General features: G+C 39.8%; 1 protein-coding gene across 2 annotated transcripts; it reads left to right on the forward strand.

Annotated features, from left to right (window-relative positions):
* The first annotated feature begins 424 nt into the window (after window positions 1–424).
* ISOC1 (isochorismatase domain containing 1) lies at window positions 425–16,651 on the forward strand. 2 transcript variants are annotated; one of them, XM_032096622.1, is made up of 5 exons: window positions 425–749; window positions 10,233–10,352; window positions 10,537–10,740; window positions 11,124–11,240; window positions 14,521–15,131. In XM_032096622.1, the coding sequence occupies exons 1-5, from the start codon at window positions 450–452 to the stop codon at window positions 14,545–14,547; spliced, it is 768 nt and encodes a 255-aa protein (XP_031952513.1). In that variant the 5' UTR covers window positions 425–449; the 3' UTR covers window positions 14,548–15,131. The 2 variants fall into 2 exon arrangements, with proteins under 2 accessions (XP_031952513.1, XP_031952512.1); XM_032096621.1 differs by lacking the exon at window positions 14,521–15,131 and adding an exon at window positions 15,149–16,651 and having other exon boundaries at window positions 429–749.
* Window positions 16,652–23,445: the final 6,794 nt, after the last annotated feature.

The following is a 23,445-nucleotide window of genomic DNA, read 5'->3' on the forward strand; positions in this document are numbered from 1 at the left end:
GAGCGCGCCCTGCCCCGCGCCCCCCGCGGCGGGCGCTGCCCCGGGGCACGACCCTGCGAGGGCCCCGCCGGCCGTGCCGGGGCCGCCACAGCGGCGGTGTCCCTTTGCCCCTCTCTGGGAGACACGGGCTCCCTCCGCCAGCCCGGACGAGGGCGGGCGCTCCCGTCTGGGACTGCTCCTCTCACCACCCGCCTGAGCAGGGAAGGCACCGTCCCCCCGCCCAAAGGAACCCGTGTTCGCCCCACGGAGGCGCCCGGCGGCGCCCTCGACCCCGTGGGGTTGCGGGGCAGGGCCGAGTCCCATGGCGGAGAGGAGGAGCAGGAGCAGCCGCGGCGGGGATTGGGGCCCGCCGGCACCGCCCGGCCGGCCTGGGGGAGGAGGCGGCGGGAGGAGGAGCGGCGGCAGGGACCGCAGCGAGCTGGCGGGGCTCGGCGCGGCGGTCCCTGAAGATGGCGGCGGCGGAGCCGGGCGCTGCTCCGGGCGGCGGGGGCTGCGCGCCAGCGGGCGGCGGCTCTGTGCCCGTCCTCTTCTGCTTTTCGGTTTTCGCGCGGCCCTCCAGTGTGCCCCACGGCGCTAGCTACGAGCTGCTGATCCAGAAGTTCCTCAGCCTGTACGGGGACCAGATAGACATGCACCGCAAGTTCGTGGTGCAGCTCTTCGCCGAGGAGTGGAGCCAGTACATCGACCTGCCGAAGGGCTTCCTGGTCAACGAGCGCTGCAAGGTGCGCCTGGTCCCGCTGCAGATCCAGGTGAGACCCGGCGGCGCGGCAGCGCCGGCCGCCACAGGTGCGTGTGAGGGCGGGCAGCCCCGCCCGTCCCGCCGCGGCAGCTCCGGGCCTCTTCCGGGAGAAATGGGGGATCCTGGAGCGGGCTGGGACTGTGAGCGCAGCCCCCATAGCCCGCGCTGACTGGCTTCCCCGTGGAAACTTTTGTTTTCCTAAGGCGGGGAGGCAGGTGCGCTTTGCGCCACACGCGTGTGGTAACCGGGCTTTGCGTTCAGAGAGCCAGAACTTACTTGGCGTCATGAATGGGAAAACAAGTCAGGTCGCTGAAGTAATCGATGCTCTCTGTTAAATCAGGCGGCTGGTGCTACCCGGCCTTAACCGGAGGTAATGCTGCAAGGTGGAAACTCAAAGGGTGCCGGTGACGTGTGCTCTGCCAGAACTCGGCACCTTGGATTGTAGTTCGTCAGGACCTCTGTACCCCTCTCTGCCTCTAAAAGCCCTTTTCGACATACAGGTTTATAGCTGTGTAGTTCTGTAGCCACAAACCAGGAAGCCAGACTGCCAGATAGACGCAGTTACAGATGTTCTCCTATGAAGATACCTTTATGCCCACTAGAGATTGGTGCAAGCTGTGCTGTAATACTTCCATTCAGAACACAGTATCCAAGAATTCAACTTAAAAAAAACTCAACAAACCAAAACAAATCCCAGTAATGAACCCCACATCATTGTTGTTTTCATTCAGAACATTCTTTTTAAATTTATAATTAAGAAGTTTTAGTTTGTCTAGCTGACATTTCTAAGAAGTTGGAAAAGTGGTATCATAAAAGCTGAAACATTGCTTGTCTTCTCTTAATGTTTTCAGAAATGGCTAATAAATGCTGTTTGTAAACTCTGCTTAATCATAGTGTCTTGTACCCATAAACTGTCAAGGTGGCCTGTTTGCATCAAGGATGCCTTTGGAATCTTTTTTTTTTTTTTCCCTTAAGTCTATGGATGGAAAGAATGGTTGAGAAGACCAAACTAGTTTAATAACTTATTTTATTATTTATTATTAACTCTCATACACTCATCATATTCAGTTTAAAACTTTTCTGTTTCTGTGTTGTAAACAGAATTTACGGGGACCCAATCAGAAAAACTGGAAAGGGACAGTGTTTCCAACTTGCAAAAAGAGTTGATATGGGTGCTAATTAAAGCAAGGGTTTTAAAAACAGAATTTGTGTAATCTGGGCATGTAACAGTGTTGCAGGTCAGAATCTTGGTTCTTATTTGTGCACGCATAACACTACTCTGCAAAGACTCTCTTGCAGATGCCTTCTTCACTGAAACTGTAAATGCAGCCCAAGCATTTGTAGCAGAGCATATCTCTTGGAATAAAGGTCAGTATTAAGACAAGGAAGGACACATCATTCCCAGGGTGCAAATGTGCTAAACAGCTTTGGCTGCAGGGATTCAGGATGAACTAGTATTTTATGCATTATTTCCTGTTTGGTTGCCTGCCTATACCAGTACTGTTACAGTTCTGTGACAGTTGCAGCTGCTGATATGAATAGGATGGTATTTGTGGGTTATTCCTTGATATGTTTCAGCAGCTGTGAATGAGCTGAAGACATCTCAAGTGAGACATTACAATGATGTCAGTCAGCTTGCCTTAAGCCAGAGACAGGTGCTCAGAGATCACTTGTTTGAGGAATATTTGGTATGATACAGACACAGCTGTGCTTTTTAAGACCTTTAGGACTTAGTGATGGGAATATTATACTTTCTGTATATTCATTCAGGCATTGCCACTTATATTATATGCCCTTTTTTCCCTTCACTCCCTCCTTCCTTTTCTCCCTTCCTCCCTCCCTCCCTGATATTTTATCTGCAGTTACACACAACATTGATTTGTTAACTCTGTGTGTGGCATAGTCAGTTGAATCACTGTTTTGGATGTATGTTTCAAGAGGGACAACTTTTGCTTGCTGCTGTGATTAGACTTGCATATTTAGGAAGATATTTTTGGTTTAAAATTAGAATTCACAGATGCTAGCATCTGTACCCCTAGACAATAATTTCAGTGGTTTTATATGCATGTTTCTTGAAGTACATGTATACATTTAGTTGGAGGTAGCATTTTAACCTTTAGGGCAGCTAGTGCCCATAAGCTCTGGAATGGTATCCTTCAGTTTTGATTCCTGTGCAAACCTGTCATAGAAGAATGCCTTTTGATACAATAGCTCACAAAATGTCAGCACTAAATGATGTTTGACTGGGCTGTTTCAATTTCCTGTCCCTGCAGCTGAGGGGGCCAGTAATCCCATGGAGAAATTGCCATATGCTGCCCTTGGAAAGCCACTCCATGAACTGAGTTCAAGGCTTGATCTTTACTGGGACATTTGCTCCCCAGTTGTTTTATGCCTTTGTACCATCCTCTTATATGTACATTTGTTTATTTTGGGTGTCCTGACATGAAACAGCCATTTAAGGTTTTGATGGCCCCACAGTGTTAGGCAGGCTGGTGGGGTGCACTACACTGTGATGTTCTGCCTGGCTGCCACTCCTCAACTCAAATCGCTTCAACCACAGACTTGCAGTGAAGAGGGACATTTCCTCAGGCCTTTCCCAACTGGAGGGACTGAGTACTAGCTGAAAGGAGTCATCTGCTTTTCATAAATTTTAAGTCTTTTAGAAGTCTTTTAACAAATAATATTTATACTTTGGGTGAGAGAATGCAGGACCACTTTAATCTCCTCTAAATACTGTTAAGTAGTGCTACAAAAATGATTTTGTCCTGCTGTAATATTGTAGCTGCCTTTGGAAGAGAGAAGTAAAGAAAAAGACCTTGGTGTTATCCAAAGAAAAGACAGCTATATGCACATTACAGCTGTGTTATAGAGGAGTTCAGGCAGCTTTCAAATATATAACCAAGAGAGGCTATTTCACAGTTGCTGTCGTAACTTCAAGGTGACTTCTCCTCAGCAGTACTTGTGCTCTATGTTTACAAACTGGTAAACCTTAAGATACTGAATCTAAAAGGGTAAAATTATTGCTGACATCATTGCATAAACTATTTCAGTATGGGTTTTTTGAGACAGGTTGATGTCTCAGGTGCGTCTTTCTTGAGAAAAGCTGCTTGCAGAATGATAGTCAAGTGTTGCTGAATGATAAGGTAAATAAAATGTAACAACTTATACACAGATTTTCACTCTTATTGCACATATCTGATATTGCTCAGATAGTTTGGAACTATAACTAACATCAACTCAGGAACCCAAGTCCATTTTCCGAAGATCAGGAAAAATCAAAGCATAAATTGCAGGGGAGTTATTTGGGGTTTTTAGGGTGATATATTAGTACATTCCTAAATAAATGAGTTTTTTGAAAAGCAGCATGTAGAACCTTAAAAAAGGAAAAAAAAAAAAAAAGGCTGAAAATATTGAAAGAGGATTTTTTTTCCTCAAATCCAGACTCCTTCTTTGTGTATCTTTACTCTGCAGCAAGCATATTAGTAATTTTAAATTTTGCTGAAGACTTTTGTACTACATTAGTTATATGAACTTCAAGTGCTTTTTAAACTAAATCTGTCCTTTTAAAATGCTGAATTGCATGTAAAAGGCTGCACATTGGCTTAGCATAAGATAAATATTTATGTTCCTAAACTGAAACACTTGTAACCTATTTTTCTCCTGAAATACATTAAACTATTTTATTCAATCTTTTTTCCTGTGAAAGATAGGCAGCAAAGTACAACTGAATCTTACAGATTTCCTTTTAGAAATACAAGAGAAGAAAATATGGCAGCTTCTTTTTGTTGTTGTCTTTTTTTATGCCATTCTTGAAATACCAAGGCTGCAACATCCTCTGGTCTGCCCTTTTAGTGGGTAACCTTGGTGTGAGATTTATGAGGTGACTAGTGATGTCAAATGGGATTATTTCTTTGCTTCCAGGTTCTTGTTCATTAGAAATACTGTGAGGAAATTTCATTTTGTATGTATCATGATTTCCTGGAGTTTGAGCAGGGAAAGTACAGATAAAAAGCCAGTATATGTGAATATTTTTGTAAAACTGAACCTGTAATTATAGGACTTCATCACAATCACCTTTTGTCTGATTAATAATAATCAGCAAAGATGAAATAGATGTGAAAAATCACCTCTCCTTTCCCACCTAGGTCTTTTCTAGAGGAGGATTTAAAGCTGTATGTAACTCGTGACAGCATACCTTTAAATCCTGGTCTGGACAAGGTCCTAGAGATGACTTCTTTAGCTGGGTAAAAGAGCTGCATCAGGTTACGTGGCCATTTGATGTACCTATTCTGGTTGTGCTGTAGATAACCTTCAGTTGGAGGACAGAAAATCCTAACTAAGAGAAATGAAGTGCAACAAATGGAAATGCTTATATACTATTGAGAGGAACCTCGGGTCATTTGGATTTTGATTTTCTTTTTTACTTTTCTTTTGAGTTCAAGTTGTTTAATGTTATTGTGGCTGAGTAAATGTTATATTCAGGGTAGATTCAGGCAGGTACTGTATGGTTGCAGTGGCTCACAATCCTTGCCCAGCCTGCCTCTTTCCACAGTGAAATCAAACAGGTGTTGATGTGCCAGCCCAGGGCTTGATGTTTAGGTGTAGTTTTGCCCTCACCCCAGCTCTTTGGGCTGTAGCACTGGGGAGGTCTGGGTCATTTTCACTGTCAGGAGATGGGAAGTGGAGGTGTCACATGACCCTGACACAGCATCATTGTAGAAGAGGAGGATGGCATTGAAAGCAAGTGAGCAGTAGGATTTACGTAGCACACTGAAGAACCAGTAAACTAAACCTTTTCTTTATACATGGCAAATACTTACATGAATTTACTTATGGACTGTGTTAGCTGCTATTTATGAAACTTAATTTCAAGCTGCTTTCTGCTGCTCTCTGTCCTTTCTACATCTGCTCTTCCAGGCACCATCAGCAAGTGTTGACTCTTTGATCTTAGCATCTATTTTTTCCAGTTTCCTCTTTTTCTGACACAATTCAGACTGCAAGTTAATCAGAAATAAATATGAAGATCAATATATGAAGTATTTGTGTTAGATTTTGTAAAAGCTTTTATTTAGCAAATATATAGTTGGCACAACTTTATTTTAGAGTGCTGCTGGTGTGAATCTGAATACATAAATTAAATCATATGAAACGAACCTGACAATAAAGAAAAGCAGATATAGTGCTTTTGCTACAGGTGCCTGTGATTTTTGACATAAACATATGAGATTCAGTGGAAGTCTATAAGGATACTCCCTGGCCGGAAAGACAGTCAGTTTTCTTCTGCACTTCACTGTCAAATCAGAATAAAGAGTTGTGCTCTGTAAGACAGCTTCCAAATCCACTGTTTTTAATTATTCCATTGTCCTTGTCCTTGACAAAACTTAGGGCAGATAGTGTTTTTGCAGAAGATTCCAGGCTGGAAGGAACTGCAAGCTTCTGAGGAAGCAGAATTCAGGTATTTCAGGACAAGTTGGAGAAACAGGGTACAATACGATGCACTTCAAAATGGAAGTAGCAATGTAGAAATAATCAGCTACACAAATAAAAGATGAAGGAGAGTTTAAGGGATGATTTTTAAGTTCAAAATGCACCTTAGGGGTCTAAGTATCATCAATTATGAAATGAGAAAATAGTGTACTGGAAAGTACAAAATAAACAGGGCCTGAAAGGGCTGTGAATTGGCTGATATTTGAGGCCCTGCTAGTGCAGTGAAGTAGTATGGGCAGAGAAACACTACTGTGATAGTAGTATTGAGTGCCTCATTCCAGACTGCAATTTAAAAACTACCCCAGGGAGGACCATGAAAATAATTTGAGTTGTAGGAAGAAATACTAAAAGCATTAGATATATTTTAGAATAAGGAAGGGGAGGGGAAGGCCTAAAGGGAGGCGAGGTCTGAGTCTTGAGGTCTGATAATAGGCTTTTCACGTGGTTATCCATGTGAAGGACGATGGTAATGCTCTTGTGTTTCAAATTCACTGTGGACGTAACTAGAAATAACTCTTAAATGGCAGCAAAGGAGCTGTGAATGAGAAAACACTGAAAGATAAAGGTAATAGAGATGTGGGATGAGTTTTATAGGAGGTCTATTGCTGATGGGTCAGACCATGTAGTTATCTGTGAAGAATATTTGTGTTTGTTTGATCCTTCTGTGGGGCAGACTATGCAGCTTTTTGAAAACCTTCCTACTCTATTCACATTTGTTCCTCTGCTAAGGATGGTAGTGCCATCTGCTGCGTTGGCAGAGGAAGGTGTACACTAAGGCAGTAGATTAACTTCACATAAACCATTCTACAGTCCATGATGGTTTGTGGTAGTTCAAAAAGATCTTAAAAAATTACAGGATCACAGAATCAATTTGACTGTAAAAGACCTCTGAGATTGAGCTCAGCCTATGACTGAACACTGCCATGTCAACTAGGTCATGGCACCTTCACCATCTTCAGCGACTCCACCACCTACCTGTGCACCCCATTCTAATATCTAGTCACTCCTTCTGTGAAGAAATCCTTCCTAATGTCCAACCTAAACCTCCCCTGGTACAGCTTTTAAAGTGATGGAAAGATTTATAGGAGAAAATAAGTCTTTGTTTGTCATATAAATGCCAAGACAAAATAACACATTTTATGAGTAGGAGCCCCACTTATAAATATTGTCTTTTCCAATTATTCTATTTTTATTTCTGAATGGTGGGAAAGTTAAATGTCATGATTGACTTCTGTGATGGTTGTAAGTGCCAGAGTTGAAATGGGTCATAGTAGGTGCTCCCTGTGGTGTTGAATTGTACGTTAGTACTGCCTGCCAACTGCTTTTTGCATTGGTCAAGCACGTAGATTGGTCAAGAGCAAGGCGGTTATTTAATTTTATGTTCAATCTTTATTGGTCCCAGGCCTCATTCATTACCTGGTACAGAGTTGCAGAAGTGTTATTTGGGAAAAATATCTTGAGGCTGCCTTCCCTAACCGCTTGATCAAATCAGCTGCTGCGTTGCTGAATGCTGAAAATCTCCAAGGATGGAGATCTCACAACTGTGGTAACCTTTTTCAGTGCAGCTGTATCTTCCTGGTGAAAAAGATTTCCCTAATGCTTGTTGTGATGCTCTTCTGTCTTCTGTGGTATCAGTGGACCCAGTGTTACGTCATCTGCACTCTGGTTGTTACTGCATTTGCCTCTGTAACTGCATGTATTAATAGGGTTGGTGTTTGGCTCACAAGGACTGGAGGAACCATGTTTGTGAATGTTTGCTACTTTAATAGTAGTAGTGTAATGAATCTGAGCGTTGAGGGAATTTAGCATTTACAATTGTTCTCATACAAATAATTTTCCCAACAGTCTGAACAGGCCATTGCATATGTTTAAGCATGGCCATTATTGTAGTTTTTCAGCCTTGGGAATTGAGATCAACAGCATTTTACTCAGGAGAGATGTGGTGAATCAATGAAAATTTTGGAATGAATGTTCATGGATTCCCAATTCCTTTGTGGTGAGTTGACCTTCGCTGACCAGCAGATAACCCACCAAGCTGCTCCATCACGAGTCCTCAATAGGACAGAGGGGAGAAAATATGACAAGAAGCTTGTGCATCAAGGTAAGGACAGGGAGGGATCACTTGCCAATTGTCATCATAGACAAAACAGACTTGGGGAAATTAGTTTAATATAGTGCTGATCAATAACAGACTAGAATAATCAGAAATAAGAGCGAATGTAAAAACAACTCTTCCCCATCTCTCCCTTCTTCCCAGGTTTAGCTCTACTTCCAACTTCTCTACCTCCTGCCTTCAAGCAGCACAGAGGGAGGGGGAATGGGGTTTATGGTCAGTTCATGAAACTTCACCTCTGCACTCATCCTTCTCACACTCTTCCCCTGCTCCATCATGGGGTCCCTCCCATGTGACATAGTATGTCATGAACTTCCCAAATGTGCATCCTTCCCCCAGGTTGCTGTCCTTCACAAACATGCTCCAGCATGGGCTCCTTTCCACAGAGTCAGAGGTCCTGCTAGGAGCCTGCTTCAGCATGGGCTCTCCAGAGTCACAGCCTTCTGTAAGGTACATCACAGGCCTTCTTCAAGGCTCTGCTGTGGAGTCCTCCAGGGGCTGCAGGTGGATCTCTGCTCCATTGTGGATGGACCCCCATGGGCTGTGGGAGCACAGCTGCCTCACCATGGGCTGCACCAGGGGCTGCAGGGGAATCTCTGCTCCAGCACCTGGGGCACCTCCCGCCCCTCCTTCTGCACTGATCTTGCTGTCTGCAGAGCTGTTTCTCCCACATATTCTCACTCCCCTCTCACAGCTGCTGTTGCACAGTGGGTTTTTTTACCCTTTCTTAAATATGTTAGCATAGAGTTGTCACCAGCATCACTGATGCAGCAGATCTGTCTTGGATTCAGCTGGCATTAGTGCTCTCTCAACACTGGGCTGTTTCTGGCATCTTCTCACGAAAGCCACCCTTACAGCCTCCCCTTACTACCAAAACCGTGTCATCTGAACCCAATACATCCATCTGCACTCTTCAGAAATACATTCTTTTACAGATTTTGTAATTTTGTTTCAGTTTAAAACATTACAACCTCAGTTTGCAGAAAATGTATATAATTAATGTGTACTTCCCAGCAGCTCGCTATTTAGTTCAGTTTATCTGTCTGCTGAAAAACTCGTGAATGGATGTAATTTCTTTTGAGTTGCCTTACAACTAAATGATAGTATGTAGCTATTTTCTTTCCCTGTAGCTTCTACTTTGTTTCTATAGGTAGTGCAAGTAACTTATTTATACAAATAAAAAGCACTCTAAGTGTAAGAAAATGAAATATTTGATTTATTTTTCTTATCCCCTCCCTTCTACCCCAGTTGGTAGCCTGTATGAGGGAAACTCTAGGAGATTACTTTTTCTTCATTAAAATGTATTCAGTTCAGTTTCTAATATTTACAGGCTTCTCTGCTTTCATTCTAGCCTTTGGACTTACATCAGACTTATGCTGAAACATGTCATAGACAAATCGAATTGACTACACAATGGAAGTATTGAAAATATATGTACATATGAAATTTGAAAACAAGTAGAAGTCTGAATATTTTTTTTAACTTTAATTTATCCTGAGTCTATATAGTTTCCAAGAACTGTGGATTTAAAAATTAATTTGAAGAATGTAATTTTGCTTTTGTTACTTTTTCTTTTTTTTTGCTGTACTTTAGGCAGTATTTTCCTCTGCCCCCTTCAAAGTTCAGAAATTTTCATGTATGTTTATGTTGACTTGTGCTTCCCACCTAATAAAATCTTGATTATGTATTGATGACTATACCATACTGTTCAGTATCAGCTATTCGTTTGAATTTAGAAACATACCAAAATCGGGCCTGAAAAAATTTTCTCCTATTTTGACTCAAAACAACACAAATCCATTATCTGGCAGAGGTATGGCAGACTGTCATTCTGCTGCATTTCTGAAAGGTGTCCACCACCATGGAAAACATTACCTTTATTTCTTTTTTCAGATTACTACTTTGGGCAACCTGACACCCTCAAGCACTGTTTTTTTCTGTTGTGACATGCAAGAACGGTTCCGGCCTGCCATCAAATACTTTGGTGATATCATCAGTGTGGGCCAACGACTGGTATGTTTGCTTTTTTTTTTTTTTCTCTTGTACTGAGTTTTGATCACTCATTGTAAACTATTATTTTATAAACAGTCTAAAAATTACTTAGTCTAAGGTAATAACAATGCCTTTGTTATTATTGTTCTTTAATAATTTTTTTTCTTTTTTTTTTCTTTATGTTTTCTTCTCTGTCCCCTTGCAGCTCCAAGGTGCACGGCTCTTGGGAATTCCAGTTATTGTCACTGAACAGTATCCCAAAGGTCTTGGCAGCACTGTGCAAGAAATTGATTTAACAGGAGCTAAACTTGTGCTTCCCAAGACAAAATTTTCGATGGTGTTGCCAGAAGTTGAAGCAGCATTAGCAGAGATCCCTGGAGTCCGCAGTATTGTCCTCTTTGGAGTAGAAGTAGGTGCCTCGCTGTTCTTATATTGGTTTATGGTAACATCTGTTGGCCCTCAAAGGGGGCATTGCTTTCTGTAGTTAAAAAATCAACTCAATTAATATTACTTTGAGCTCAGATATCCTCTACAAAATAAATTATTTTTGTGTTGTCTTTAATATTACCTCATAATAAAATTTGAAATGAGATACTTATAAACTACAGGCACCTGTCTCAATCTTAGCTGGCATTTAAAATGCATATTGAGTTCCCTAGTAATGCCAGGGGTAGAAAAATACGTATTTGAACTCTAATTAATTATGTAATTATGTAACTTGGGATTGTGTTACTTTCATTTTATAATAATGGTTTGTTGGTGGCTTTTTTGCCTTTGATTTCTCCCCTGTAGACTCATGTCTGCATCCAGCAAACAGCATTGGAATTAATTGGCAGAGGTCTGGAAGTTCATATTGTAGCTGATGCCACCTCCTCAAGAAGTATGATGGACAGAATGTTTGCTCTTGAGGTAAGTTTCTTAGTCAAGGCTTTCTTCACTTTGGGTTTGTATGTTAAGTTCCCTGCTTATTGTAAGCTAACAAGGAATTTCTAAGGACAAAGCAGTGGATAAATGTAGATTTTAGAAGAGGTGAGTGCTCCGATTCTTAAAATAGCATTGAAGATGGAGAAGAATTACTGCCTTTTTTTTCTCCTTGTGATTTAATGTGCATAACCCACTTTGGGATATTTGGAATTTAGAAGTGATTGTTTCATACGATATAGGTTACTCTGTATAAACATTAGCATTTTAGCATATCCCTTTATGCAGTGTTATCTCTCTAGCAGAGTAAAAGTGCTATAAAGCTTTTGGCTTTGTTGCTCCAAAGAACAGGTGTTGAATTTATTTATTCAGGTGTGGAAATTCTTGAAATGCAATGAAATGTAGTAAGTGATCCTGTTCAAAGCTGCTTCTTCTATGTCTGTCCCTCCTTCTGCTTTACCTCATCAGTGCAAATTAAAGCTTAATCTCAAGACCCTGATTATAGTAAAGGTTCCCCTCCCCCCTGCTTTTAAGAGCTTAGTCAAACTAAATGTTGAGAAAGTGGAGATAAAAGTAACGAGGATTTAAAAGCACATACAACTATGTGGTAACAAATTCATGCAAATGATTTTTTGATGGTGTACTCTTAACTTGCCTACAGGCATCACTGTTGGAAATCAAAACCTGATACATACATTAAGTATTGCAATTTTTGCTTCGGGCTCTAACAATTGTTTGGAAATAGAAACTAATAATAACCACAGCATGTTATACTTTTTCATAGATTTTGAGAGGACTTAATTTCTTAAAGGGTAAAGAGAAATCCCCAGCATATAGTGATTGATGAAACCCATGACTTTGATTAAGTGGAAACCTAATGTCAACTGTCACATAGAGCATAGGGACACACACAGAGTACAGGAGTGACTGAAGTCATGGACTTCCCAAATCAATGTGGTGCAGCAGCAGTAGGAGACAAAACAAATATAGAAAACCTGAAATCTGTCTGCCTTATTGTGTTTTTGTACATTTATCACTTACACAGTGTCTGTAAGCATAGAAGTTGGGCCAATGTAATAGAGGTTAAAACAGTGACTAGCTAGCTTTGCTTTACTTTCTAGTTAAAAAGGTATTGATCTTAAAAGTGTGATTGCATACAAAGGCTGTAAATTTTTTTGGTTTTGGTAACTTTTTAGTATGCCTTTGCAATGCTTTCTCAGTAAGCAAAAGAAAGTGTTTTGCTGTGGTCCGTTATGTCATCGTAATATGACTCAGCAAACACTTGCTGCCCTGCAGTTTTGAGCCAGCAGTAACACCTTCTCTGCTGCACATGGCAGCACATACCAACATTGTCCTCTTTTTGTGTTACAGAGCCTCGATTAAAAATGCTACTGAGGGATGTGGGCTAGAGCAAGCAAGACATGGGCATGCTTGGGAGGAGGAGAAAGGGATGTGTATTGGACATGTCCTTAATCCTGATTGACTGTGGCATTACATTTCTTAGTGAAGCGGGCAGCATACCAAAGTGTTGGGTAATCCTGCTTTGGTTTCACCATAGAGCTCACAGTCCCTAGTCACATTCTTTTAATGAGTGAGTCTAACACTGTCTCTTGTGCAAACCTGTGCAAACTGGTGAGCTGAGACGACTTTTATTGATCAGGGTTCCTGGACCCTTTTCCTTACCTTTCTGGGAAGATGAGTGTAATATTTACCTTTCCACAGTAACACAGCCCTTCTCTATTCAGAGTGACCTTTCAAGAATAATAAAGAGTGATGTTGCAGTGATAACAACTAGCTTCCTCAGTAACCTCAAGTAACTCCCATCTGGTCCCACCTGCGCCTTCAGTTCTCCACAGTTCCCATCACATAGGATGTGTTTTGGTTGTGCTGGTGATGAATATGCAAATATCTGAGAGGGTGTACTAGGAAGTACAATTTGACTTAACAGATATCAAAAGCTTTTGTGTCTGCCTGGATAACAGGTTGTCTCCACTTCTGTTGTGTGCTTAAAAATGACAGCAGACAACAGCTTGTAGTTAAAAAAATCCCCAGAAACCAAAAAAATCTCAAAATTTTCATTGATGAAAAACCTCAGCCCAGCAGTTCAAGGTTATGACTGTTCTGAATCTCTGCCCTGTGTGGTGAAGATGCCTTATGCCCGTGCTTGGTCTTGGATTGGGACAGTTTAGTCTGCTCCTGCTGGATTTCTTTTCTCTTCTTCATCTTTTCTACTTGTTTCTGCAGTGTGGATGCAATATACTGTTGATACTTTCCTTCTTGTCAAAAACAGCATTCTAAAAAAACTTGTAATTTCCTTGGAAATCATCCAATATACTTAGCAAACGCATCTCTTAATTTCTGCTAGTCTGAAATCTATAAAAATTATATGTAGTCCTAGAAAAGGTATAAGCCAATGCCAGCCTCTTTGACATGTTATGGTATGTTTTGCTTTTAAAAAGATGATGTTCTCTCTTTTCAATCAACATTTCACAAATGGCAGTGATTTTTTAAGAGTCTGGGGTTTTTTCTCATCCATACTAGTGAAAACCAAAACCTCTGTATTCTTGGAGAAGCTTATCTTGAAAATACTGCCATGATATTTCATTTTAATCTTCCTATTTTTCTTCTTCTTTGTATGTGTGTGAGGTTTAACAAATATGGTTGTATGGACTAGGAGAGCTGAGGAAGGTAGCTGCTTTGTTTCATCTTAAGAATATTGCAAGGCTTGTTGCTATTACAGCAGGCAGGAAGCATTGACTTCAGTAAATCTAGCCTTGTTAGTTTGTTTTTATGTAGGCGGTAGTTAGATATACTTTACTGGCTGGTCCCTTAAAATTAATAACTTTCCCCCATCAGTTGCTTTATAATTGAACAGCTAGAAAGTCTGGAGCTTCTCTTTGCTTTAGTGGTTACAGTTGAAACCAATATGTGCATATCTCTATTCTATGCCATTTGCCCATTTGCTCATTCAGGATCCCATTAGATTTGGTGGAGCATGCAGCTGAGTAGAAGATGATGTAGGGAAAGCTGACTCTATGAAGAATTTTACTGCCAAAGCATCTGTATGATGGCTGGGAAGATGATGGGGGGGTATGGGTTGGTCAGCTTTTGCTGAAGATAACTTTGCTATGTAAGCAACAACCACAGTTTTAAAAGTCCAGTAACTTAGCAATAAGTCCTGTGCCTTGGCCTATGTGAAGTCCAAGCCCTGTTGAGTTGCATACTTAGAAGGTCTAGCAGACCTCTTTTGGTTTTGCTTTCTCTGCAGCTATGCATTTTATCCTGTAGCCTGTGAGAACTAACTCTAGAATTACTGCCTGTAATGAATTCATACGTCATTTAAAAAGAGCTGCTGTTGTGCCAGTATGATTTATAATGTCTGTAGAAGAGATTTTCCTTCTGTCTCCAGAGATTATTGCTACTAGTGTGCTCTGTAGTCCAACAGCTGGTATGTAACAAGGACCGAAGAAGAAATTTTTATAATTTCTAGCTCTTGCTTTTAGGTTGGACCCCGCTATTTTGTTTTTCCCCAGGCCCTTCAAATCTGCATGAGAGTGAAGAAAGCTGTTCTCTGGGTCATACAAGGGGAAGGGGTTGTTTTTAAGATGTGTGGGGCTGCTGCCTGTTAAATCTGACTTGGGGAAAGAATCCTGTTCAAGGAGAAAGCCGTATTTGTAATCCAGGGCAGCCTTTTGCCATAAGAAAGGCTAAACCCAGTCAATTTTCACCTTAGCTTTATAAATGATACCACTAAGAAATGCTGGAAAGGAATTGGCAGTGCTTTTGTTAATAGGAGATGTTTTTAACAGTGCTATCTATGTCTTTTTTTACAAAATACACTCATTCACATTTGCAAATATCTTACATTATTTCCTCTCTGCTCTTTTCTTTTTCAGCGTCTTGCACGTACTGGAATTATAGTTACTACTAGCGAAGCAATATTGCTGCAGCTGGTAGCTGATAAAGAACATCCAAAATTCAAAGAAATCCAAAATCTCATTAAGGCAAGTGCCCCTGAGTCAGGGCTCCTTTCTAAAGTTTAAAGTAGGCATGGAGGAAGCAGATCTCACTGTCCTCTTTAAAGGGGAAGGAAAGCTATAAGCGCACATGTACACCTTCTTTTGCTCTAAGTTTGGTAGGAGTGTAAAACTTAAAATTTACATACTTGTGCTTGCCTTAGCAAAATTGTCGGGTTATATGTCTGGGTGCCAGTGTGTTCTCTTTAGTTACAGCTGTCAGAGGTTTGGGGTACCGTAGGACCCTTTTGTAGTCAAACTTCTTTCTTTATTTAAAAAAAAAAAAAAATTAACAGAGGTGCCTGCTAGTCCATACTATACACTGATTGTGATTGTAATGGCTCAAAAACCCCCATATTTCTGTGACACCTCTTGATTGTGTGCTTTGCAAGTGTTCTGTAATGTCCTGTTTTACTTTTGTATTAATAGAAGATAATTACATATTGGATAAATGTGATGTGGTACGCTTTAATGTTCTATGTAAATGAAGTATTTTATTAGGGCATAAATTAAGACTGAGTAAGATATATGAACTACATGTGCGCTTCTGTTCTCTAGGATAAAATTTAAGCACTTTGCTTCGTAGACAAGACACATAAATTAGGCAGAGCTGATGTTTGATTGCCCTAGGTAGCTGAAGTCTGCATCATGACTTTTGACTATACTGAAATTGACTGTCCAAGGCTGTACTTCACTTAGGTGTATACAAACAGAACACTGTCATGTAATGAGTTCTCTGTAAACAACTGGTGTAAACTCCTTCAGAACTTGCAGATATTACCAAAGCTTTAAATTGGAAATGCTAAGGATGTTTAAGAAAGAAAACTTTTCAGGTTCAAGTGCTAAATCTACTAATAAGTTTAGATATATTTTGCGTTGTTTTACCCCCAGTTTAATTAGATTGAATAATTCTATCCAATTTACTCAAGAGGGCTCTGAAAGAAGGCTCAGCTTCTCTGGGTTTTTGCGCATTTTTTTGTGGGCTGTAGTTGGGTGGAGTTTGAAAAGAATCTGGCCCCAAACCATTCTTCAGGAAAATAGCATAATTAGCATAATGATATATATTTTTTCTATCTAGAACTAATCTTTTAACATGTGATTGTTCATAAAGGCACTTCCTTCATGTTCTAGGGGATTAAACAATGTTGTATAAAGTTTACAGTGTGCCTGAGACATTTATTTTTTTAAAAGAGTACTAGAAGATATCGTAATAAACACTGATCTTTTTGGTAGAAAAGCTGTTAAAGTACATGTATTGTTTTAAATTCCTTATTCTCCCCACAAGATGGCTCTAAAAGAATTGTTTCATAAATAAAAATTGTTTCAATTGTTTCATATAACCTTTATATGTTCAAAACAAATAAAGAGTTAACATTTGCTGTCTCTCTTTTGCTTCTGATATTTATTGAAGAGCAAATCCTGAAAGCTGTGTTTGCCGTGGACCTTGTTCTAGTTTGTACAGCTGTGGAAGTTCTATGGATGTCATGGGAATTTTGTGTAAAGATCAAGGATGGATAATGTTGAATGATTTTTGTCTTCTGCATCTAGTTACAATGTTATTTAACACTCCAGAATATGAGGAATGAACATTATGCTTCAAGCTGGAGGCTGGGATGCAAGTTGTGTTAAGAACCATTGTCCTATATCACTGACCTACTTTAAAACTTCTTTTCTGATATATTAATCGTGTTTCTTAGCAATATAAAGTTCACTTATATAAATCAACAGCTGCGCACAAAGATACTATAAATTTCTTACGAAATAATGGGCTTAATGGCTTCTTACCTTTATGTGTTGATGGTATCAAGAGACAGTAGTTGAAGGGAAAAAATGTAACTTTTTTTACACAGTTATTTTTGGAACAATATCAATTGCCTCAGTAACAAATGCATGGATTTTTAAGAGGCAATGACATTGGTTACTAAAATTTTACCATTTTCATAAAATGTAAGCTGAAAGACAGATGTCACATCTTCCTTCACATTCCTCTTTTGCCACAAAGGGAGTCATTGGGTAGCAAGATGGCACTAGGGAAGAAGCTACAAAATATTCTCCATAATGATTCTACTTTTATTTTTTCTCCTTTCATTTGCACAGCCTTCTGTGTCACACTAGATTTTTGTCAAGCTCCTTAATTTGTGGGTGTTTTTCCCATAAGCTTAACTAATAAGAATTCAGAAATACCCAGTGTTATCTTATAAAACTGAACTCTTAGATGTGAATTAGGGGCAAAATAAATTCTTCTTTTGTTAGATGGGTGCATTATTCAGCATCACGTGGGTCATTCAGATGAGATTGTAAGAGTGTTTAAAAAGAATAGGACAAAAAGTTTCCATATTTCTCTTATGTATAGTGAGCTTATTCAAAGGATATAATTTCCTTTACTTCTTTATTGCTCTCACTCATCTGTATTTTCTGTTCTCTGACAAGTGGGTGTTCCCATGCAGTAGAACAGCAGAAATGAGCCGTTTGAGAAGAGGTCTGTGGGCTATTGCATTATCTATAGTACTGTTTTGTCCTGCAAGGATAGGAAATAAATTAATGAAATAACAAGGAGGAGGATTGCGTAAGGGTATATTCAGCTGATTGTGAAGAAGCCTTCTGTCAAGCTTTTCTTTATTTGAAGACTTCACCACAGCTATGGCTAAGCAATACAATTGTCACCTGCTCTAGGTGGCTTCAGCATAATTTCTCTTTTCTTGGGGAAACAGAAAGACACTTCTTGATGGAGAAGGGTGGTTTATTTTCCCATGTGGGAGTTCTGGTTCTGTGCAGGGTTGGTGATACATCACTAATACATTGTCTACCTCACTGCAGTAGCTGATGTATAAATGCTACACTGAGTATAGTAAGATAAGTGCGTGATTAGTTTTAATCTGCTAAATCCTTACAAAGATGAATATTTTTTTCTTAATAGGACAATTTAGATTCTGAGTTTAAAATGTGATCCTGTTTATTCACAGAACAATGGTCCTTTTATTATTTTTCCACATGCATGATAATTTTGTATGAACTAAAGCGAGTAGGGTTTCCAGTAACCTTTACAAAACCTGAAAACAGAGAATGAATAAAATATCAGCTGTTGTAAGCCAATGTTTTCTATTATGGCTGAAGAAATTATGCTGTGGGACTGTTCCACCATCATTTTTGCACTTGCCTGTCAGTAGCTCTCAGGCAACTGTTCACTTAAATAAATTGTGCTGCTTATTGAGTATGTTTCCTATTAGACATAGGGTGGTACCTCTCTCCACCCCATGCCCTGCCCCCATATTTAGTACTTTATCTAAACAATTACATTAAGCTTTTGGAGAGAAGAATTCAGATCAGTCATTTTCTACTGCCACAGACTGTTTTCCTCTTCTGTAAGAGATGAAGGCTGGATACTCTGTTGCTTTAAAAGCTTAATTAATTAACAAAGTAATTAATGGAGCTGTGGAGCCCTGAAGACTGGCAAGTGAAGTTAAGGATGATAAAGGCTTTTCCTTTGATAAGGGGTGATGCTGACTAGTAGTGCTTCGTAGTCCACTTGTTCTTAGAGTATTTTTCTACCACTATTAAGTGCTATGGCAATGGCAGAAGATGGCAGTGATTTCTAGAATCTGGGGTTTGGTTTTTTTTTTTTTCTTGCTGGATAGATTAGAGATAAAATGTACTAAATAGGTATAGCAGATGTCCTTCAAATAGGTTTAGAAAAATCTGCTCTGCAAATGGACTATGGCAGGAAATCCATGAAAAAAAGGTTCTGTTTTGATTGTCCAGCGCTGGTTTCATCTTAATGATTGGAATACTTTCATCAAGCTGTTGTTAGTCCTTTCTGTAATCTCAAGTAGTACTTCTGGTACAGCAGAGATTGCAACTGATGATACATGCTGCTCCTCTTAGACAAGACTGTGCATATACATAAATACAAGGTGAAGTGTGGGGTCTGGTCTTTTATTACTCATTTGAATTGCAGAACTTAGTTTTCCATATGAGATAAAAGAATATTTGCAAAGGACTGCTGTGAATGGAGGGAATTTATTAAGTATTAGCATGCTTAGGTCAGCTTAATAGACTTAGTAAAACCGCCAGGGTTGGCAGCTCTCCTGCCACTGACAGCATTAGGCTTTACTTTAATGAAACCCTTTTATCTGCTCAAGAGAGAAGATTGTGCAAACAAATGAAGAGAGCAGTTAATAGAGAATAGATGGTGAAGTGCAAAGGCAAAATGGAAAAGAAAAAGTTTTCTAATTATTACTGGCTTGCTCTTTTTTTTTTTTTTTTTTTTTTTTGCATAGGGATGTTAGGAAGCTGGAACATTGTTAATATAGAGTTACATACCCTAATTTTCAAAAACTGAGTAGGTCACAGCAGTCATTGCCTCTATCTTGCTGTGCCCTTTATTTCCTTCCTGTACTGATTTTACCTTTTTTCATTATAACTGCCCAAAAAGCAGACTCTGCTAAGCTTCTTTTTAATCTGAGTATCACAAAAATTGCCAGCTGGAAGGGCAAATACTCTGTTACCAAATAAAAAAGGAGAAGGTGTCAGAGACAGACTGAAGATCACCACATACTTGGCACTGATATTCCCAAGGCAAGTATTACCTGCAGTATGGCTTGAAGAGCAGGAATATGTACAACTGAGACTTGGACAAATGAAAATTTTGGAAAACAAAGTTATCATAATTGGAATGGTTTTACCTGTCTAGCACATCATTTTTTACAGCTAAAAGATCTTTTTACACCTGAAATAAAGTGAGTTAAAACTAAGCTGGTGCTATTCATCTTGCACAACTGGGAGAAGGCAGGATTGTTAGGTTGAGCCAATATGCATTAGTGCCAGCCTTAGTTCAGCTGAATTCTAAAAGGTGGATTTTAAGATATTGTTCAGGCATCTAGAAAAGCAGATGTTTGACTACGACATTGTTTCCATAGTTCCTAGAGGCTTATTAAAATTAAATGTTATGCTGACATTATTTTGAAGTTCAAATACTACAGAATCTTAGAATGGTCTGGGGTGGAAGGGACCTTAAAGATCATCTACTTCCAACCTGCCTGCTATGGCCAGGGACTGTTTCTACTAGATGAGGTTGCTCAGAGCTCTATTCAACCTGGCCTTGAACACTTTTGGGGATGGTCGGACATCCACAACTTCTCTGGACAGCATGTGCCAGTGCCTCACCACCTCACAGTAAAGAATTTCTTCCTAATACCTACTCTAAATTTGCCCTCTTTCAGTTTAAAGCCATTCCCTCTTGTCCTATCATGCCCTTGTAGAAGTCCCTCTCCAGCTTTCTTGTAAGTCCCCTTTAGGTTCTGGAAGGTGCAATGAGATCTTTCTGCAGTCTTCTCTTCTCCAGGCTGAACAACCCCAACTCTCTCAGCCAAGGAGAGGTGCTCCCCTCTAGACTTACTCTAGCAGGTCTTCACCATTCTTATGCTGGGGGCCCCAGAGCTGAGCACAATACTACAGCTGGGTTCTCTACCTGTTTGTGCTATTTGTGTCCCAGTAAAACACATCAGGCATTCTACCTTCAGATTTTGATCCAGAATTTAAAGATCTCATTGGGTATGTTAATAATTTCAAAGGGACTTGAATTGAGGCATTGCAGACAGGGAAGACTTCATAAAGTCTGATGGGAGTAAGCTAACTGTTCAGCAGAGTGTTTAACCAACTTGTGGCATCAGTGTTTCCACTTTAGCTGTCTGGATAGCTTAAACCCACAAACTTAGAGTCCTTTCAGCCATTATCTATTTGTCGCTTGTGTGTGTATATGCCCAGTGTCATTTTTTACTTTTCTTGTATTTGTACTCAGGCACCAGAAATCTTGGGGGTTTGGCATGTTGAATAACTCTGCTGGATGTTCCTAGTAAAAATTATTTTATCCAAGGAATATATTGATTTCCATGTTGTCTGCTAGCAACTTCAAGGCTATGAAAAAATTCTTACAGGAGAAAGACAATTTAAATTTGGGCAAAGATGGGAAAATGTTGTCACAAAAAGCACAGTAAATACAGATTTAATGCTCTTGGTGCCTGCTGCCTCAATACTCAAGGTGCCATTACTTGTAACACCTATACCCTGTGCATGCACAGTTTTATTAGTGTTTAATAAACGTGTTTGGGATAATAAGTATGATTTAAATGAGCGGTTTCACTAAAATTATTAAAATCACCAGAAAAAACATATCATAGGAGATATATTACTTATAATCTAGTAAGACTGTGCTAACCAGGTAGACTACAGTATTATGTTGCTGTATGAAGTTTCTTTATGCAAAACCCCACCCATGGTAAAGATTGTAACTTGTATTTCTACAACTTCTATTGCAAGCATTAGTGTATTAAAAATTCCAAGGGGATTAGTATACTAAAAATTCCAAGATACATATAGAGTTAAATGTGTACAATCTTACTCCCATGTACTACATTGGACTTCTACGTTTTAATTCAATGGGCCAGGCTGCTGGTTTTTTGTTTGATTGGAAATGAGTGGTTTGCTGAGTTCTGATGTAGCAGCATGGAGCCCAGGATGTCATTCTGCACTCAGCTGGGACTGAGGCAGTCAGCTCTAATGGTGCTGATAACAGTGAGCTACTTGATCCATGGGTGGCAGTGACTGGAGGTGACTAGAACTGTCAATGCTGGGACCATCCGAAGGCTCAGAGCAGGCTTTGCCAGCTCCAGGAGACAGACCTTTGCAATGCACAGTATCAGTCACTTCACAGAAACATTGCAAGAAGCCTGCAAGAGCGAAGTAGCAAGTTTCCTCCTAGGAAGCAGAAGTAGTTGAATGCTTTCATCTCTCTCCTGGGGTCACATTGAAGGGAGGAGAAGCTAAAGTCTGCTATGGAACCATTCTTCCCTCCTCAGTGATAAACATCTCCTCATGATTTTCTGAAGGTCAAGCAGAAGACTGAAACTGAAAAGCTAAAAACATCAATTTTAGTGTTTTAGGCAGTTACTTTATTTTAATGAGTACTCAGGAGGATACTCAATCTGCAGGAGTTGAGCCCTGCAGCAAATGACAGTTCAAAGTCCCCCAAATACTGAAGATTTACCAATCTCCAGTCTGTAAAATGAGATGGGGTTAGAAAATTTTCCTGAAAAGTCACGATTTGCAGAGTCACTGTATTATATTAAATCCGTCTTTCTAAGCATGTATCTATGAAACAGAGTTTCTCCTATAAAAAGTGCCGTAAGTTCATTCCAAATGGCATATTTTAGTATATTTTATTAATATTAAAAATTTTGTTCATATTATCATTAGTTTAAAACAATTGGGTAACATATAGCAGGTTTACATTGTGTATTTTCTGATGGGAATAACTAATGTGGTCTTATAAAAACATGTTTTCATGTTAAAAAAATCTGTATTTCATACTCTGCATATGGAAAGAAGAGTGGCAACATCTGCATTCCGTGTTATTATACATAAAATCCTTGCATTCTCAGTGGAAGACTGACTAACAAATGCTGAAGTGCTATGCTGAAGTAATTTCCTCTATGAAAAACCTGTTCTGAGCTTGCAAAGAGTAATAACTGAAAATATTTCTTGTAATGCATTGGGGTAGAAGCAGATTAAGATGTGTAACAAAACACCACACTGCAGGGATATGCAGTATTGCAGTGAAGGACAATAATATGAAGGACAATAATATGGTTAAAATTATTTGAATGTGACTCTTTTGTTTTCTAGATATGTTAGTTAATATAGATAATCTGTATTTCCACTGCTCATTATCAGTAGTTTTCATTACTCAGGAAATAATTTCTGCATCATTTTTAACTTATGCTCCGAATAGAATTTAGATCATGTTTTTAAACATCACCAGTATTGAATAGAAACTTCAAATTTTCTCAGCATGTGCCTCCATTATGCCTTTACACTGACAAACCAACAAGAGTCACGGAGGCCAGCCTGATTTGAGATAGATTGTCCAGTCCCTTGGTGATCCTGCACCAGTGCTGCACAGCTGCCTGGGAGCTCTGAGGTAACTCCAGTCCCTCTGCTGGTGCAAAATTGTGTGTGTGACAGATGCCACATAAAGTGGACCAAGATATGACATCTTAACAGCTTTTGAGACAGCTTTTCACGCACCTCATATCCTGGTGAATGAGCAGAGACAGTAATCAGGCCTTCTGAATTACTTGCCTACAGAAAAAGATAGTTAAGGGCTGAATTCCTGCCTCTGG

The sequence above is a fragment of the Corvus moneduloides genome, chromosome Z, assembly GCF_009650955.1.
Source record: "Corvus moneduloides isolate bCorMon1 chromosome Z, bCorMon1.pri, whole genome shotgun sequence".
Taxonomy (NCBI): Eukaryota; Metazoa; Chordata; class Aves; order Passeriformes; family Corvidae; genus Corvus; species Corvus moneduloides.